The sequence below is a fragment of the Anser brachyrhynchus genome (genome assembly GCF_964034855.1).
Source record: "Anser brachyrhynchus genome assembly, chromosome: Z".
NCBI lineage: Eukaryota > Metazoa > Chordata > Aves > Anseriformes > Anatidae > Anser > Anser brachyrhynchus.
This window is the reverse complement of record NC_137697.1, coordinates 36,995,581-37,015,321: the sequence shown is the minus strand read 5'-3', so window position 1 is coordinate 37,015,321 and position 19,741 is coordinate 36,995,581. Positions and strand designations below refer to the sequence as shown.

General features: G+C 39.5%; 1 protein-coding gene across 1 annotated transcript; it reads left to right on the top strand.

Annotated features, from left to right (window-relative positions):
- Positions 1–247: 247 nt before the first annotated feature.
- PSAT1 (phosphoserine aminotransferase 1) lies at positions 248–16,617 on the top strand. Its single transcript, XM_080574324.1, has 9 exons — positions 248–401; positions 2,468–2,528; positions 3,661–3,730; positions 4,852–5,057; positions 6,668–6,840; positions 7,389–7,558; positions 11,338–11,466; positions 14,071–14,208; positions 14,835–16,617. Exons 1-9 carry the CDS (start codon positions 342–344, stop codon positions 14,938–14,940), a joined length of 1,113 nt encoding a protein of 370 aa, XP_080430450.1. The 5' UTR covers positions 248–341; the 3' UTR covers positions 14,941–16,617.
- The last annotated feature ends 3,124 nt before the right edge of the window (positions 16,618–19,741 follow it).

The window sequence follows — 19,741 nt, the reverse complement described above, 5'->3', positions numbered from 1 at the left end:
TCGCAAGTCCCTTTTGTGGTCCCAGCGCTGTAATCACGTAAATTCATTTTTATGCCTCGGCCGAGCCCCTTCCCCCGGCAGCCCCCGCCCGCCCCCAGGGCTCCGCGCGAGGTCGCGCCCCGGCGGGGGCGTGCGCGGGGGCGTGCGCGGGGCCGATCACGCCGCCGCCGCCTCCCGGCGCCGCAGCCAATAGGCAGCCGGGGCGCTGCCGGCAGGGGCCAATCGGCGGCGCGGTGCCGGCGGGGGCCCCGCCCCCGGGGTGTGCGGGGGGGGGAGCCAACCGGCGGCGCGGCGGCGGGGGGCTTATAGCGGCCGGGCCGGCGGCGGGCGGCGGCGCCATCATGGAGGGCGGGCGGCAGGTGGCCAACTTCGGGGCCGGGCCGGCCAAGCTGCCGCGATCCGTGAGTCGGGACGGGACCGGGGACGGGGACGGGGACGGGGCAGCCGCGGTGGCGGGGCAGGTGGCGTTGCCTGCACGCTGCTTTTTCCACCTTTTCCCCTTCTTCGCCCCCCTTTACCCCTTCCCCCCCCCCCCCCCCTTTCCTACTCCGTTTACTTTTTTTCCCCCCTTCTTCCCCCGAACCCCATCACACCACATTCCTTTGTCACGGGCTCTATTGAGTTTTAGGGAGACCCCCCCCCTCCAGGCGCACCGCCTCGAGTGTGGTGCTCGCCAGCTGATAACTAGCGTAGTCACCCGGTGAGTTGTCTTCGTCTGAGAAAATGATAATGAGCGCAGCGTAGGCTCAACTCCCTGGGATGTTGCATCAGCACCATAGGTTATCCAGCTACATATGGACAGGGGGCGGTTTGTGCTGAATGCACATGTGGGTTGTGCGTCTGACTGACAGCTTAGGAGCCTTGTGTCGGGACACTTACTGCCCTTTTCTTCTTCCTTTCGTAGTGATCCTGCGTTATTTTTTAACGATTTTATTAGGCAAACAAAGTTGTTGCGCAGCAGCATTTTTTTGCCCCTGCTTCTCCGTTATAAATGTCCTTTACGGATCACGCTACAAAGACACTTGTTGCTCTGCATTGCTGAACCCGTGGCTCAGAAAGGAGCTCTCAGTAGGTGCTGCAGCATCAGCCTCTCCCACAGAGAATCCCGAGAGCTGCCTTTACTGTTTGAGGACTAAAACATAGCTGAACTCCATGTTATTAGTCTCTCTGGCCCTTTTGAAAATGCAGTACCCTTGAATGGACTATTTCGCCTTGACTGTTTGGCTTTGTTTGACTCTTGAGATGATGCTGCATATGAGGTGCTCAGACTCACTGAAGCAAGAAGGTGGACAGAGCTCTTCATAGATATGACAAGACATAAGTAGCTATTGTAAGGCATGTGCAGCTTGTCAGATGACGTTACTAACAGAATTGGATTTTATCAAGCTGTTAAAAAGACCTCTCTAACAGTCTGCATGTTCCTTTTGACTTTTTCTCCCCCCTTCCCCCCCCCCCCTTTTTTTTTTGGCTATGAATGTGTTTGCGCCTGAAATGCACTTGTTAAAATTTCATGGTCTCAAAGATGAAAAGCAGCAGAGCTGCGCATGGTTGACCTACTGGTGACCAGCTGTTACAGTTGAGAGGTCCTGCACAGACCCTGTCAGCAAGGTAGCTTGCTTGCCCCTGCAACTACCCAAAGCATGTGGTTTTGTGGCAGATCCTGCAATGCATGTGTACAGCCTGTTTTGGAGGCTTTTCCACTGGATTCCATCTCCTACTCCTTTTAGTAGGGGCTAAGAAAGTTCTGTTTCTAATAGAGGCGTTCACTGAAATCAAACAAAACTGATGGGTAGAATCTAATTCCACGTGGTTGATATGTGAGAGCTGTGGGGGGAGAAAGAAACATGAAAAGCTGAACAAGCAGATCATCTTGCCAATGCTCCTGGGCATGACCTGTCTATTTTAGTTACCTCAGAACTATGTTTCATTCTTTCCTTCCAGTAACAGAGAAGGCATATCTTCAGAAAGTGAGGGACTTCATTCTATGAAACCAGGCCTTGTACTACTGAGTCGGTGTGAGGCATCCTCATGCTCTCATTAGGTGTTTCCTTTAATACCTCACTTATCCTATTTGTACGAGTCAAGTGAAAGAACATGGGAGAAAAATAAGATTCCTGAGTAGTAAAAGCACACATGCAAACATTAAGCCTTCTGTAAGAGACAGGGAGTTCCATCCAACTCTTAAAAGTCATTCTGAAGTAATCTGGAAGAGTAATTATTGAAATAATAACTTGAAATGCAGAGTTTCCACAAGAAGCATGGGTTTTAATTAATTCTTTATTAAGACAAGCCTTCAGATCCTAGATGCAATGAAATTATATAGCGTCTATTCTGTTATTTTAACTTGAGAAGTGTCAGGTTATTACATTATGGAGCAGCTGGTGTGCATGTGATGCATCAAAGATTCCAGATAGTGGATAATTCCCTTAATTTGTTTGTGGATTTTTTTGTTTGTTTGGTTTGTTAGGTACTATTGGCAGCACAGAAAGAACTGGTGGACTACAAAGGCCTTGGCATTAGCGTTCTTGGTAAGACTTTAAAAATTCTGTATGTCTTTCAAAGTGTAGATGCTTAACTAACTTAACTAAACTTCTCAGTAATAGCTTTTGATCTTGATATTTCTGCTGAATACCTCCTTTTATTTTGCAGTACCTTATTTGTGGTAGCATACGTCCAGAAAATATTTTTTCAAACAGCTGCTCTTTTCTTTGTTTACCATTCATCCAGAGTACCATAAAATGATACACAGCCAGCTCTTTAGTAATCCAACACAAAGGAATAGAGACAAAAGGAACTAATCATAAGTAAAACATTAGTACTTTTGGATCTTCAGGGAGTTGCTTGTTTTTTTGTTTATATGAAATATTATGCGTGGGTATACACATATATGCATATATGTACGTACAGTGTTTTGCATACTATGTGGTGTAACACTTCAGATGTATTTGATGTTCAGCATCCTTCCCATTAGTAAGTCAATGCAGTCCTGACATAAGGAGGAGGTGTATTATATGCAATTTGCATAACTGACTCATTTTTCATCCCCAGTTGCAGAAAAAAAATACGCACAAACATGCCCAGCATTTTACTAGCCCTGTGAAATTGTTTTGTTGCTAAAAGTAGAACATGCAGCAGTCTCTGCAGGATAGGGATTCATGTTTAAATTGTTCACTCTTAGAAAGGGAAGAAAGACTGTGGTTTAATAAAGGGAATTAATATTCAGTAGCCTTAACTTCTGATTAGGATTACTGCATAATGAAGCAGTTTTAAAGTAAAAGAACAAAACAGTCCCCCTGTACTGCTGTAGCAAGTACAGAGTAAAGTAGTTACAAAGAACGTTTTTAGAGTAAGGAAACCCACATCTTTCTAGGGAATATTTTTCTTCACTTAGATATACCCCTTGTTTGTTCCTGGGGGTAGTAGGGTCATGTGGGTGACAAATGTGAATGGACTGTATTTGCATGGATCTGGACAAGACAGGAAGTGTAAGGCTGGGTATTTAGGAAGACTCAACAGAAATAGGAGTTGGAACTGGAAATGGGAGCCTTTGGGTATTTGGGGTTTGTGAGTGTAAAATCTTTAAAGCTTAAAACAACTTTTAAAATCACATTCATTTATTAGCATTTTGTTTCATGCTCTTTTTTTTTTTTCCTACCAAAGAAATGAGCCATCGAACTGCAGATTTCACAAAAATTTTAAATACAGCTGAAAATCTCTTGCGTGAATTGCTGTAAGTGAATTATTTCCTTCTTATTTTTACTTTGGACTTTGGTTATTATTAGTGCAACTATCACATGTGGAGAACTGTCCTTGAAAGCACTTTTTTTGTCTAGGTACTTCATCTAATATTAGAGAGGACATTGGTCTTCCTTTGTCTGATTCTCATTTATTTGCATGTAACAAAGGTTTTTTATTAGGTTAAGATCCTTTTCATGTGACTGCTATAAACTGACTCATTGACTTAATTTGTTTCATCTTCATAGAATTCATGTAGTGCAGCGACTTTCTTACAATGTAAGTGGAAATAGCAGAAAACTGTTCTGATTGTATAGAGGTGTTCTATGCACTCATTACTTAACTGATTGTATTAACAGACTTTATATGGATGTGTTTTAGGATGACTGGTCAGGGGCTGTTTTCCTATGTGTAATGTGACACATTTTTAAAACTTTGAAATATAAGTATTTATATCATGTATTAGAATTAATGTGTAGTTCTCATAGTAGTTTAAAATCATGGCTTTTTCATGTGAAGGCTTGACTCTTAGTCAGAACTAGAATTACTGACAGCAGAGCTTTCATGAGTAATTTGAACAACTAATTTTTGTGATGGTATAAATAGCGCCTTGTGCCACTTGCTCTGCATGTACAACTTACTATGCAGTTGCACTTGCAAAATTTTAAGGCTCTCAAAGCTGAATTCTCCTTCAAGTATTTTGGTGTGAAACTAGCTCAGCATTCAGAAAACTCACAAAGTTAGCAACAGACAGTATTTCAAGTGAGCATTAATTCTGCTGGAATGATGTTCAAGTGTGTGCATACTATGATAGAAGAGCTACACAGCTATTTATTTGTAGCTGTCTGAGACAAAGCTTGCTTGTTTCCAGAAAACTTATCAATTCAATATATAGCACTATTCCTACTATTTGAGTTAATAGTCAATGTCAGTGCAGAGGGAAGTTAAAAGGATTTAGTTTAACCTCTTCAAAAGGTGTCTTCTGTATTCTTCTGTATGGTTGCAGTCAGATGGCAGTATTTTTCTTCTGTATGGTAGCAGTCAGATGTGTAATAGCAAGGAGTATGCATCCTTTGTCTTTGGGAAATGAAATAAATGTGTGTTTCTTGCATGCAGAAATATACCAGAAAACTACAAAGTTATTTTCCTCCAAGGAGGTGGATCAGGTCAGTTCAGTGCAGTCCCACTTAACCTTATTGGCTTAAAGGAGGGAAGACATGCGGATTATGTGGTTACTGGAGCTTGGTCAGCTAAAGCAGCTAAAGAAGCAGAGAAGTATGCCAAAGTGAATGTTGTTCATCCGAAGCTAGCAACCTATACAAGTAAGTTGATGATTACATCCATCCATGTGAATGCTTACCTTTCTGAATTGCTCTAAAAACTGGCCTGTCTCAGCTATGGAGTTATTGAATGTTAACTAGTTAAACAGTTGACTGACCAGCACTCAGAAAAAAACTGTCTGCCACATCTCTCCATGTTCATGACTGGGAGACCTGTTAGAGACCTAATGATCTCCAGGAGAGAATTTTGAAGCTAAGTTGAGCAGAACCTAGAACATGAGTGGTAAGAAAGAAATATGTATTGATAAAGAAATGACGTGGGCTTTTTTTTTTAAATTATATTTTAACTCAGTTTTAAGCTATTTGCAAAGATATTACGTTGTTCAATTTCAGATACATTTGATAGTGAGATTATTTTGAAATTTAGAAGCATGTCTGGATTCTTTAGCTTGTTGGTCCTGGAGATGGGTGATACGCATTCAGTTACAGTTTTCCGAGAGTTCGCAAACGCTCATCTCCTGATAGTGTGTCATAACAGATGGTTGGCTCTGGAACAGGAGAAGCATATCCAACTCCTTCTCTTGAAGCTTGTTACTGGACATGACATAAAGACCCCTGTGTAGGAGAAAGAGAAAGGTTAACTGTAAGTGAGGTGTTGGGGAATTTTTGTGAGAAAACCTGCTTCAAGGACACTTTAAATGTATACTCTAGATAGTGACTGGTTATAAGTAAGTAACTCTTGGAGCAGGGATACTTGTGTTCTGGTTTCTACTTCTGCTAGTTTGTACTCATGTTTCTTCCTTATGGTCTAAGTTACAGCATTTGAACTGGGAAGAGTGGCAACTGGAAAGGCAAAGAATATCTCCCAAACGAGTTAGTGCCCTAATTGCCATTTAATGTATTAACCTGGAAGATGAGCTTGTATCATCAGAGGCACAGGAAGTAATTGTGCCTACAGCTTCCCATTACTGGAGGTTGTATTGACCATTTGGCAGCTATAAGTAAGGGGAGAGTAAATAATAGCAGAGGCAATAGCAGCACTTCTCCTCATGTTTTGGAGGTGTGGAGAAGGGAGGAACAACCATTTGTTTTATGCAAAACCTGTCCTGTGCTGTCAGGGCATGTCTGTAAATTGCTTGTTGACAGATGCAAATCTTAGTTTTATAAATCCCTTTCAGGGCCTAAATAGGAGTTAGGTAACCATGTGTTCAGCTTGGACCAGACTGAAAACGCTTGTGGGGATGCATAGAAACAGTTTTAGACAACTTTACCGGTGAGAATTTGAATGCTTCAGTTGTTCCAAAGGCACATAGAGGACTCTCAGATCCAGTGTCTGAGATTCAATTTTAGACCTCTAGGGCTGTGGTTTCTCAGCTGTGATTGCAAACCTGATGAAAATCCCTTGAGGAAAAAGGACTGAAAATCAGATGGGTGCCTGCAAGCCTAATGATGGCTTACTACAAAACTTTGGGAATGCGTGGGTGTATTTACTTTGCAGGTACAATGTATCTTCGTGTTAATAAGATAATTTTTACTTTATGCTGCAAACTCATTCTAGCTTTGCACTTGAAAGTCCAGTGTTAAAGTATAATAGCATGCCAGGAAAATTACATGTCTTTAGTGACCTTTGGTTTGCATTTTGTCTCGCTTAGACATTCCCGACCCAAGCACTTGGAATCTCAATCCAGATGCGTCTTATGTCTATTACTGTGCTAATGAGACAGTTCATGGTGTGGAGTTTGACTTCGTACCTGATGTCAAAGGTGCAGTTCTGGTTTGTGATATGTCATCAAATTTCCTGTCAAGACCTGTGGATGTTTCCAAGGTACTGTACAGTTTGAGGGGGGAAAAAAGAGGGGGGGGGGGGTAGGGGGAAGGAGAGAGAAGGGGAAGAGTCTGTTAATAAATTCATCTTGTTTTTCCCTGATCTGCTTCTCTTTGAACAGGTGGATTATATATGATCCCTCTTCTGAAATACCTGATAGGTTGAAAATACTGCTATCTATCTCTTAACTTATTTCCAGTAAATTTGCTTGGAGTAGTGTGAAATGGGACAGATTGCCTTGAGAATTGTTCTTGACTATTAAGTAAACATTTAGCAAATTATTGGAAAGCTTGTTAATGTGACCTTTGTCAGTTGAATGAAGATACGTTGTTCTGATATATGAGATCACAATTTTAGCTGGAAGTGCATTTTGAAATCAGAAGTTCTAGCTTGTCTTTGACCCTGACTTGCTTATTTTTGACACATTCTCCAAGCTGTTCTGTTGTTAAGTTGTACACTTTTTGTATAAAGATACTGGTATGTTATTCAGTTATAAGATCACCTAGTAATCCCATTAGTTCAATTCCCTCTTTTCTTCTTTCTGTTAGTTTGGCGTGATTTTTGCTGGTGCTCAGAAGAATGTTGGCTGTGCTGGAGTTACTGTTGTAATAGTACGTGAGGACTTGCTGGGATTTGCACTGAAGGAATGCCCTGTAGTACTGGATTACAAAACCCAAGCAGTGAATGGCTCTTTGTATAACACTCCACCATGCTACAGGTAACTTATCCTGCTTTTTAATAGCCATTATTCAGAAAGCTACTGCACTGCCATCTGCTGTGCTTGTCAAAAAAAAGTTTCAGAAGTGGGTACTGCTTGCCTTCAAGTAACTGATATGTTGGAGTGTTTCACGTGATTCCTGTGAAAACATCTGAATTAATTGTAGTAGGCTTTGTTGCCCCGTGGAATTGACCATAAGGAATATAATATTTTTAGAAGTAAATATTATATATCATAATTCTATTGTAGAAGTTTCAGTATCTAGCTCTTGGACTTAAATGAACCCACCTTCAGTCAAGTACAGTGCTGATGATTCTATCATTGCAAGTAGATAACTTAGCATTTTAACCTTGTTGCTCGAATGCTCACAAGAGATTTCAATGAATTTCTTCCTGAGAGACTGCTCTCAGCACTTGAACCTCAATATCCTTCTCTACTTTCTTTGCTAGAAAATAATAAATGACGTTATCATTATTAAAGGTTCTAATATTTTAAAAACACAATCTTGTAATATTTTACACTTTTTTGAGTATTTCTTGCTCTAGATACATCATTCACTACAGTGGGTTTTAAAATGAAACTACAGAAGATAAGAGGTCTTTTTAAAAAAGGTGTTTTAGTCATTGCTTCACCTTGTTGTCTGCTAAAAGTTTCCATATTTCTTCAGATACCACTTTAGTTCTTGACTTGGCATTCAGAAATAAAATGGGTCAAGCTTTGTAATCGCTGCTAGCAGTCAACATCATAAAATTGACACGTACCTGATGACTTCATATATGCATGAAGCAAAACAGACTGCAGCTTGGTCTTTTAAAAAATTAGGGTAGTCAAATAGTCAATAGCTAGTCAAATGATGCTTTGTTACTGGAAAGTTTAGGTATTGAGCCATTGGTATCTACTGCTTCTTAATAAGGCTGTTCTAAACTGAGAACTGTTCTAAATGAGTTTTAAAGTGCTTTTATACCAATGCAATGCCTGCTAAAACAGTTATGTAAAAAAAAAAAGAAAAAAAAAGAAAATCTTAAACCAAATATCACCTTTTCCCAGATTTTTTTTTTCAATACTTCAAAAATAATTGGTTCTACTGTCAAAGATAGAATTTCCTGTTGATCAGAGGTAATGTAATTGCATATTGAAGATATTTAAACTCATCTCTTTGAGCCTTTCTCATACAAGCCAGAATTTGCAAAGGTAAGATGCCTGATGTTGTCCAGCAGATGTCAAATGCACCGTATCAGCATGAAATGATACCTGCACATAGGATATACCTTAATAATTCACTTATTTAAATACAGTAGAATTTTAAGTGGTACTGATTGTATTTCTGAATCTGCTGATTCTCACTATGGTGTGTATTATTGCAAAGGCATAGACATAGTTATTTTAATTTATCAAAAAAAAATAAACACAACACTAAATCCTGTGCCCATATAGTCATTTCAGACTTTGGTGCACAACTGGAGTTCTCCAAAGCAGTGTGAACACTATAGAGTATTGCTGTAATGAGGTGCTCTTGCAGCCTTTCAGAGACTGCCCTACTGGCTGAGTACACCCAATATCATAAAGGCTTATATTAAGAGAGGTATTAACCTCAGTGTTACCAGATGTTTGTCTTCCTGTATGTAGGTTTGTTACATGGGCAGGGTGCATGCTTTTTTTTTCTTTTTACAGCGATTGATAAAGCCTCTATTTCATGACTGATTATTTTCCTGACTGCCAAGTCACACACACTGTTTTGGACACTCTGTACTTGCACATGCCAGGTTTTAAATCCAGCCATTCATGTCTTCCAAGTACAAAGCTATTTTCATTTAAAAAAAAAAAACCACAGAGTTCTACTTAATCTCAGCCCTGGAACGCCTATGCTTCTCTGGTTTGAAAAACAAAACAAAAATTAAATTCTGCAGTTTAATTTTATTTTAACCGCTGTAAGTAATTTCTAAAAAGAAATTGCTGCTTTAGCTGTAACTCAGTATGTTAGGAACTTTAATAGGATAGTGGGAAACAAAGGAAACTGAAAATAAAGGCTGTTCTAACAATTTTCTTTCTAATCACTGCCTTGCCAGATTTCACTTTGTGCTATAGACCCACAGTGGAGTGTACTCCAGAATCCAAAATGTAACAGACTGAATTGTTGGCAGGGTGCACGTCTGTTTGGCTTGGTTCTAAATGCCTGTTCCAGTTTTTGTAAGGAACTGGCAAAGCTTCTTAACTTTTCTCTCTCCTCTTTTCCTTGCACTCTCTAATGGTTTGCTGGCAAACAGGCAGGAAATACTAGCAGAATTTGTAAAAGCTACTTCAGCAGGGTGTTAAATTAAATTAAGGTGATGCTAATGGCTTTAACCTCTTGGTGTTAGAGAGATTGACTTTTTGACCCTAATCTATTTTGCTAAAATTAACAATGAATTTGCTATAAAAATATTATTTTCAAGCTCCAAGGGTTTATTTTGCATTTAAAATTGCTCCAAAAGCATTATTTTTTACTGGCATGGAAGACAGATGAAAGGTTTCAGCTGGCTGGATTGCTTTTGTGGATGACTCCAGGGTGGACTTCTTTAAACCTCACTTGTCTAAGAAGTTTCACTTGAGGAAATGAGAGCAAGAGATGAATGTGGCCTTGTATAGTTGTCAAGGGTGTAGGCTGTACTTCACTTAGATCCTTTGCACTGCAGTTGTTGGCAGTCTGCTGTCATAAATGTGGCAGGATTGTCCTCTCAAATCTGTAAGGTGTTTTGTATCTATAACACACAGTCTGTAACCTCACTTCTTCTGCAGTCTTTCTGAAGTCTTCAAAGATTTGAGACTGGCATCCCTGGAGAAATTAAAAAAAGCAAGGTTTAAAACAACCTCCTGCTAGATTGGTGTTAAGGGAAACTTGTAGGGTAGCACTTTCCGAGTGCTCCCTTGGAATCTGTAATGAAGGGATTAATAAAAACAAACCTGTTGGAAATGTGCCTTAAAAACTTGTGAACAGTTCATTATGCAAAGTGTTGTAGTCGTGGGAAATGCCTGAACTTGAACAGGCTGAGTTCTGTAGCGAAAGCACAAAGGCAAAAGGCCTTGGGGATTTTTTTTATGTTGCAGTGAGTAACTGGCATTGAAATACTTGGTCCCTAGACATGTGATTTCAGTATGCTTCCAGGTCTCTGCTTAAACTTGAATGGTATTGAATAATTAAATGTAATACATTCATTGTTTGTTTCACCAAATATCACTGTTCATGAGGGAAAAAGATCTTTTCAGACAGAAATGGGATGATAGGTTTTATTCTTAATGTTTGTGAATGTGATTAGATTTCTGGCATTATTAGTGCACATACATTTGAGATTCACCCCCTACATCATTTCTGGAGCAGCTTTGCAGGCTTTATGCCACCAATTTTAGTGCTAACTCCAGACTGAGAGGCAGTTGTAGGATAAATAAACTGGTGGTTCATGAAAAATGTCTGGGGATGTCCTTGGGAGCTCTGCAGGGCTAAGGGAAACCAGGAGGACATGTACTTCTGTTGTGCAAAGGGTTAGGTTTGGTACAACAGATTTGTGTAGCGTTTGAATTTCAGGATACTTCATCTGGGTCCGAATAAAGCATTTCTGCTTAGAAATGTCATATTTTTGAATGTACGCCAGACTGAGTTGTTAATCATCTTAACAAGCAACTTAAAATCAAACATAACATTATACTGCTGAAACATTTTGTGGACTGTTAAAGAATACTGTGGTTTTTTTGGTTGTTGTTTGTTTTGTTTTTAAGTCTGACCAAAATGTTTTCTTTTGTTGCAGTATCTATATCATGGGGCTGGTACTGGAATGGATAAAGAATAATGGTGGAGCTGCAGCCATGGATAAACTTAGTTTAATCAAATCACGAATGATTTATGATATCATAGACAAATCTAATGGATTCTATGTGTAAGTTGCTGTATTTGCTTTCAACATTTGTACAGCCAAACATATTCATAACTTCGAGTGTATTTGCATCATACTTTTAAAAGTATGGAAACTGAAATGTAAATACTTTTTCAATATGAAGAAATTTTGAGGAATTATGAAATCCTAGAGGGATTATTTGTGCAAAGCGTTCACTTGATAACTATCCAAGGATGAGTTTCAGTCTGATAGAACATTATTTCCAGTTATCTGCACAGATGATCAGTTGAGAAACACTTATAAAATGTGAGAGCCTAGGAGAAGTCTGTACTAAAAGCAGGTTGTAACACCTCCTACTTAGTATGCTTCCTGAATCTCTTCGAGGAAATATAGGCCAAAAAAAGAGATGTGGCTCATAAAAAGTTGTTCAGAGGAATTCTGCATCATATCCTTTCTTACCATCTCTTCAATAGTCAGAACTTTGCTTTTTCTCTGTCGATCAGAGCATCTTTATTAGTTAATTGTGCTAAATTATGAAACACTTCCTGAGATAGCAGGAGGAAGATCAAACCTAGCTGTATTCAAAACATGAACTGTACATAAAGAATATTTTAGTTTCAGATATTTCTGATGTTTTTTTCAAAGCAGATTTAACCCTCTGATTTTTACATATGGTTGTATATATTTTGCTTACAGGACCCAAAGTATGTGCAGCTAAAAGCTGATGTTGTAATGGGGAATAATTAGTTTAATGCGCACCAAGTTTAAAAACTAGTAAATGACTGAGACTACAAAATGTTTTCATTTCCCTTCAGAATAAAATCAAAAGATTTGGGATTTGATTAATTTTAGAGTCAAAGTTAGGATAGGGAAATTAAATTTGGATTTTAAATCTGAATTGGCTGCAACCTTAATCGGCAAGGAGCTAGTTTCATTATAATATTCAATGCATTCTGCTTATCCATTTAGTTAATGAGAACAGCTTTGCCTTTGGCATTGTAATGATCAGGATTGTGATCCTGCTCTATTGAAATCCTGAGGGTTTTTCCATAAACCTCAATGGGCAGATCAAGCCTCGAGAAAACATTTTATGGCAAATAAGAAATCCTTGTTTTTGGCAAGTGGTTCTATAAGACTGAGTGGGGAAATGCAATGCAAATAGTAAAATGGTAAACAGGCAATTGAGAAAACAAAGCAAACTTCACTAACTGATCTGTATGCATCTTACTAAGCAATGCAGTTTAAGTTGTTTTAGTCATCAATACAATTAAAAAAAAATAATCCAGTCTTATCTGAAGCTGCCTTCCCAGCTGTAATGTGCCTCCTAATCTGGGGCATGCTTCACTGGGCAATCAGTGTCAGAAGCCTTTTGCTGAATGGAGGCTTCTTTTATGAAGCTCTGTGTGCCATAGGCAGTTTGTTGCTTTCTAAAGTGCGTGCACTAACAACTTGCACTGAGTTATGTTGGATTGCCTACTACTTTTTAAAGAAGATCCAGTTGCTATAACATAGCTACAGTTATTCAAATGTGGGAGCACTTACAAGCATAGGCCTTTTCAGAGAGTGTTTTCCTGGTTATGGCTGAAGTAGAAAATTTGCAAATGTAGATACTATGTTCAATTTCTTCTTCATAATGAAAACATCAGTAGAAAGGAACTAGGGGAGAACTCAAACAAAAAAAAAACTCCTGCCACAAACAAACAAAACCCTCAACCATCCTTCGTCAAATAGAATAATAATAGGTATAGAGTTTACATGCTGGTTTTTGGAAAAAAAAAAATTCCTAATGAATCCCTGCAAGAATTTACATCAAACCTTTGGGAGATATGAAGGCTTCATATTTCCTTTGTAACCAGAAGCACTAAGGAAAAATACATAAATGCTTCCCTGCCCCCAACCTCCCACCCCAGCCCTATTCTTGCTTTCACAAAGTAATTGAACAGAAATTATGCTTTCAATGCTTTCAATAGATCTTAAATTTTCTAGTTTGGACTAACGAGAATTTTAAGGAATTAGAGCTGTGATGCTTGTCCTAGATGTTGTGGCCATGCATGTGATTCAAGATTAGATTTTTTTTCTAGACATTTCTTTTCTCCCTGAGATACGTTCCTGATTCTTAATAATACTTAAGACTGATGTAGAATGGGGACTGAAACCACTAACAAAAGTCTCTAATGTTAATGGAAATTTACTATGTTTTTGTATTTGCTTTACTCTTGTTTAGCTTGGTCAAGCTCAGTTGTCAGTCTTCGAAGATGGAGAAAAGAAAATGTTTGAACTTTAGTCAAAGTTCACTGTAACTAATCTCAGCTATCCTAGGGAATGCAACTGAGACTGTCCTGAGTGGGGTTGAGAGGTTTTGTTTATTTACTTTTCTTAGCTTGTTCCATTCACTGGCCTTCTGCACATTCCTTAGGGGAAATTTTAGGTATGTCAGGGTTAATCGGTCTTACACTTACTATTACTGTAATTATACTTGATTGAAAAAGGTTGCTTTCTTTCACAGAAATTAATGATCACGTTCATTATGGAACGGTGACTTTGATGCTGAGCAGATTAAATTATTTGCTTTCTGAAATTGTGTATAGCTGAAAATGTAAATTTAGCAAAAAACAGGTTAATCATTACATTTTGCAACTTCTCCAGATGTCCAGTGGAGAAGAAGAACCGAAGCAGAATGAATGTCCCCTTTCGCATTGGCAATATCAAGGGTGATGAAGCCCTGGAAAAGAAGTTCCTTGAGAAAGCTGTGGAACTTAACATGTTATCTCTGAAAGGACATAGGTAAGTGCTAGACTGAGACAAATCCCTTTGCTATGCAGAATAAAATGTTATTACAGTGATAAAGCAGGAGGTATTGCGTATTGACTTACCAGCTTTCTGCTTACAAGCTGTACCTCATATTGGTTTGAGAGCACTGGGAATAGCAATCTGGAGACTGTTGTAATCAGAAACTGCTGGTGATTCAACTATGGCTTAGGTGTGATGGGGCTCACTTAATTCTGCCTTCTTCTCCAGTTTGATTAATATGTCTTGTCTCTGTTCAAAAGCCTAAGAAAGTGACGCTTATCAGATTCTGTCATTGTATAAAGCCTCCATTACGTGGTTAATCCCCCTGTCTGCAAGAGTTCTTTCCTATGTTACACTGGTGTTTGTGGGATTAAAAAAGTTAGATTTTTTTTTTATATTGTAAAGCTACAGTGTTGGAACTGTAAGTAGCTAGTAAATATTGAGTTTCTGTAGATTGCATGCTTGCCTTGAGTTTAAATGTTGCCTCTTAATCATGTAAAATGAATTTTATCCTGTGGGGTAGGGATAAACATAAATACCTGTGAATGCTATTCACTTCTTTTTTTTTTTTTTTTAGCATGTACATAACCCTTCTATTTTTTCTCTCCTTTTCAATGCAGATCTGTGGGAGGAATCCGTGCCTCTTTATATAATGCAGTGACTGTAGAAGATGTTCAGAAGCTTGCAACGTTCATGAGAAGCTTCATGCAGATGCATCAATCATAAATGCTCATGGGTTAGAGCCATGCTGCACATCTGTGGAATTAAAGTTAAAGGGTTTGAAAATTACTGTGGTTCTGCACAGCTAAAGCGCACAAGTTACATTTTCTTTTAGTGTCAGTAGCTATTTTAGTTAACAATATGGGATTTAGGCCCAATCTTGCAAGGGTTTGGTAGCTTTGGCTTCTCTCCAAAGGTGGGGATCCCAGACCGATCAAGATTGGAAACAAAATTTGCAAAGCAATATTCTTAACATGTAGTTAGCCATGAGTAATGTTGCAAGATGCTATGAATCTCATTCTGACCTTAGATATGCCACAGTACTACTTAGTTGAAATCAGTCACTCTTTGATTATACATATACCTGGAATAGGAATTCACACTACCGTTTGAAACAACTCACCTGTTACTTGTTTCTAGTTACAATGACTTCTTCAAAGATACCTTGTTCTGAGTAAAATTACGAAGGCAAAATTTCTCATAAGCTTTCTATAGAGCTTTATAAATGATTTTACTATATGACTGCACAGTGTTGAACTAACATTAAGTGTTCTCTAAGGATATCTAGTTGGTTTATCAAGTGTATCTCAATGGTATACCACTAGTAGTTTTTGGGAGTTAATACCTAGTTTCCTAACTTCAGGCCATTACCTTCAGACCTTTGCTCCCATGCAAGAAGTGCTATTATGATAGTCCTGTGTAATACACACTAGTAGTGTAGCACTGGGCCTCTTCTGGTATTACCATTTATTGGTTGAGAGCTAAGATGCATGAATCTATAATTAAAACAATTTCTAAGATGTTGCTTATTTGTCTATGCATTTTATATTTTGAACTTTTTTTGGTTATTAATTTTATATTCTTTGGAGTGTACATATTTGATGCTCCTACCAAAAGCCTGATGTTCTAATGCATTAACCTTGTGCTGAATTAGATTGTTGCATTCCACTCAATGGATCTGTGGCTTTATCTGCACCAACTTCCTAGTCCAAAATGCAGCAAACTTTCTTGTCTGGTGGTGCTTAAATGTCTTTCCCCTCTAACTGCTCCAGTGTTTTCTTTGCTTCCTCACTGGTCAGTTGTGTCACCTTTTGTATGTTGGGCTCTGCACATCTACTGTAAGTGAAAGTCTCAACTTCTCTACCTGTTCCTGACACTACATCACACTTAAGGTCCAATTTTCTCACTTGGTCCTTGTGGCTTATTCCAGACTTTGATATTCTGGAGTAAGGAAGAAACTGTGGTTATGCAAAGATCTTCAGAAGATCTTTTATTGTAATACCCTTCAATACTTTTCCTTCTTCACCTGTGAATTTGTTGCCAATTACTTTATATAGGTACTAGCTTCCTATTATAATTTACATAAAGCAGGTATCACAAGGTTTAGCATTACTGCACCTGGTTTCAGACTGCAAACTCTTTTGATAAAGTCTTTTTTTTTTTTTTTTAATGTCAGTACAGTGGTAACAATTTAATGGTAATGATGGACTGCTTCTTTCCTTGTGGAACCTTGCAGCAAGTTAGTGGAGCTGCACAAGGGGTGAATTACATTCCTATTTGAAAAGTCATTATTTTATGACTGCTGTTAGGAGATTTTTTTTTGTCAATTTAATGTAATTCACAGTAATTAAATGAATTGGGTCAAGACAATAAAACTTGTCACAGCATGCTGTGAAGTACCAATGTGTCTGAAGCTTTTGTTTGTGGCACCTTCAGGAAGATGAGAGTTCCATGCAGAGTATGTGTTAGAATTCTAGCTTCCAGTATCATCCTTTTCACTAAATACTATTTCCCTCAATTATGTGTTTTTTTTTTTCTTACAACTAGCATGGAAAAAAGAATATTACTGCTAGATTAAGCTATGAGAATGCTTTTTTTTTCTTTTTTCCCTGCCATTCATGAAGATTTAATTCAAGATCTATATTAAAGCTATTTAATTCTTTACTTGAAATTGTGCTTCCTCCTGAATTTTGTATACTTGTTTTCAACAGTAACTGTGGCTCATGCCTCCTTCCAAAAGTTAGTAAATGTCTCAGTACTACAAAACCCTTGCATTCTTCTTAGCAGGCACACTTTCCCGTATGGTGACAAAGAAGCTTGAACTGCTGTATGCAGCTGGTTCATGGACCCAACAGGGAACCTCTTTGCTTCTTCTGAATTGTGCTTAACATGTTGTCAATAAAAATTTTTACTTTTACCAAGAAGGGAAAAAAAAATGTGTAAAAGCAAAATCTAAATTGAAGCTTAGAATTGGACATTAGCAGTGTGATGACTGAATGAATGTCATGTGAGGGGGATGCAGGAATGTTAAGAACACTGGAACGTACTGAACTGATGAGTTGCTTGAGATTTGTTTTAATCTCATTGATGCAACAGTTTTACCCTTTAGAGACTGTTGTCAAGCTGTGTCCCTGAAAGAGCTAATCTCTGGGAATAATCAGGATATTGAGCCATGCTGGATGGAGATGGAGAAATCCTAGTTCTCCTCATCAGATTACCAAGAAGAGTTCAGCAAAGGGCTGCTGAGAGTCCTGGTCTGTTTCTATTATGTCAACACTTCCAATGCTTATGTCAGTGTTTGGAAGTGGGGCTCTTTCTGATGTGATAAATATTCCCGAGGCATTCAAAGGTGTTGAAAAAGTAAAATACTGGTCTCATCTGACTTTGTGCATGTGGAGAAGCTGTTGTAAGATGAATTATGTTCTATGAACAGTCCTTTCAATTCCTCCACTAGTGAGCAGTCTATCAAGTCACATCTCCTAGCTTCTGTTTGTGCTTTCACAGAAGGAGTTGCTAGCCTTCTCTTCAGTTTGTAATACAAAAGTCCAGGTCTAATGAGCGGTGGAAGCTCCTGAGGTTGTACTCTCCCTGTTTCTGCCCTGCATAGTGAGGAGTGTTTTAGCCCAGGTGAGAAAAACTGTGTATCAGGAAGGTACCCTGTCCTAGGGGACTCCTGTCACTTGTCAGTGTTTGTGTCTTTCCCCAGAGGAAGAGAATCAGATCAGGGAATACTTAAGCAAACATTTGCAAGTCTGTGGGCTCCGATGGGGTGCACCTATGAGTACTGAGGGAGCTGGCAAATGTGATTGTGAGGCCACTCTCAATATTTGCTCAGTCATAACAACTGGGAGTAGTGCCCAAAGACTGGAGGAAAGCGATAGGATGTCACCCCTATCTTCAAAAAGGGCAGGGAGGACCCAGGGAACTACAGCAGTCAGCTTCACCTCAATCCCTAGGAAGGTGGTGGAACAGCTAATCTTGGGAACTGCTTCCAGGCACATGAAGGAGAAGAAAATCATGAGTAGTCAGCACGGTTTCACTAAGGAGGTCATGTTTGAACAACCTGATAGCCCTGTGTAATGAAATGACCAGCCTGATGGATGAGGGGAACAGTAGGTATTGTTTTCCTGGACTTCAGTAAGACCATTGGCACTGTCCCCCGTGAGATCCTCTGAGAGAAGCTGTTGAAGTATGGGTCGGATGAGTAGACTGGGAGATGGATCAAAAACTGACTGAATGGGTAGACCTACAGAGCAGTGGTCAGTGGTGTCTAGCTGGAGGTTAGTAATGAGCAGAGTATCCCAGGGGACAATACTGGGTCCAGTCCTATTTAACATCTTCATTAACTATCTTTATGGTGGGGCAGAATGCACCCTCAGTAAATTTGCAGGTGACATGAAACTGGGAGGACTGGCAGACTCAGCAGAAGGTTGTGCTGCCATCTGGAGGAACCTTGACAGGCCGGAGAGATAGGCTGACAAGAATCTTAAGAAGTTCAACAAAGAGAAATGCTAAGTCCTGCACATGGGGAGGAGCAACTCCAGGGACCAGTACATGCTGGGTTACACCCAGCTGGAAAGCAGCTCTGCAGAAAAGAAACTAAGAGTCCTGGTGGACACCAAGTTGAACACGAGTCAGCGATGTGCCCTTGCTGCTAAGAAGGCTAATGGTATTCTTGGTTGTGTTAGGCAAAGTATCACCAGTAGGTCAAGAGAGGTGATCCTTGCCCTCAGCACTGATGAGGCCGCACCTAGAGTACTGTGTCCAGTTCTGGGTCCTTCAGTACCAGTGAGACATGGACAAACTGGAAAAAGTCAAGCAGAGGGCCACCAAGATGATCAAGGGACGGGAGCACCTCCCTTTATGAGGACAGGCTGAGAGAACTGGGACTGTTCAGCCTGAAGAAGAGGAGGCTCAGGGTGGACCTTATCAATGTCTATAAATAACTGAAGGGAGAGTACAAAGATGATGGAGCCAGGCTGTTTTCAGTTGTGCCCAATGCCAGGACAAGAGGCAATGGGCACATAGTGGAACACAGGAGGTTATGTCTTAAGATCAGGAAGCACTTCCTTACTGTGTGGGTGGTGGAGCATTGGCACAGGTTGCCCAGAGAGGTTGTGGAGTTTCCATCCTTGGAGATCTTCAAAAGCTGTCTAGAAATGGTCCTGGACAATCTGCTTTAGGTTTCTCTGCTTGAGCAGGGGGGTTGGACCAGTTGACCTCCAATGGTCCCTTCCAACCTCAACCATTCTCTAATTCTGTGATTTCAGTGGTGCAGTTATGGTACTATCTCCAAACCCAGCACAACACAATGAAATAAGAATCAGAACTCTGGTTTGGCACATCCTTATTTAGGTAATCCTGGTGGAAGAAAATTATTTGTACAAACAGAAACATGAAGAGTCCTGCCCCTCTGTCAGCTTACAGTCTATTTTCGTATTTTTTTCTGTTTCTGTTTAATCCTATTTTTTTCTTTTGAACTTTGTAAGTGGTTTAACATTTTAAGCTGTACCAGAACATGTTTGGC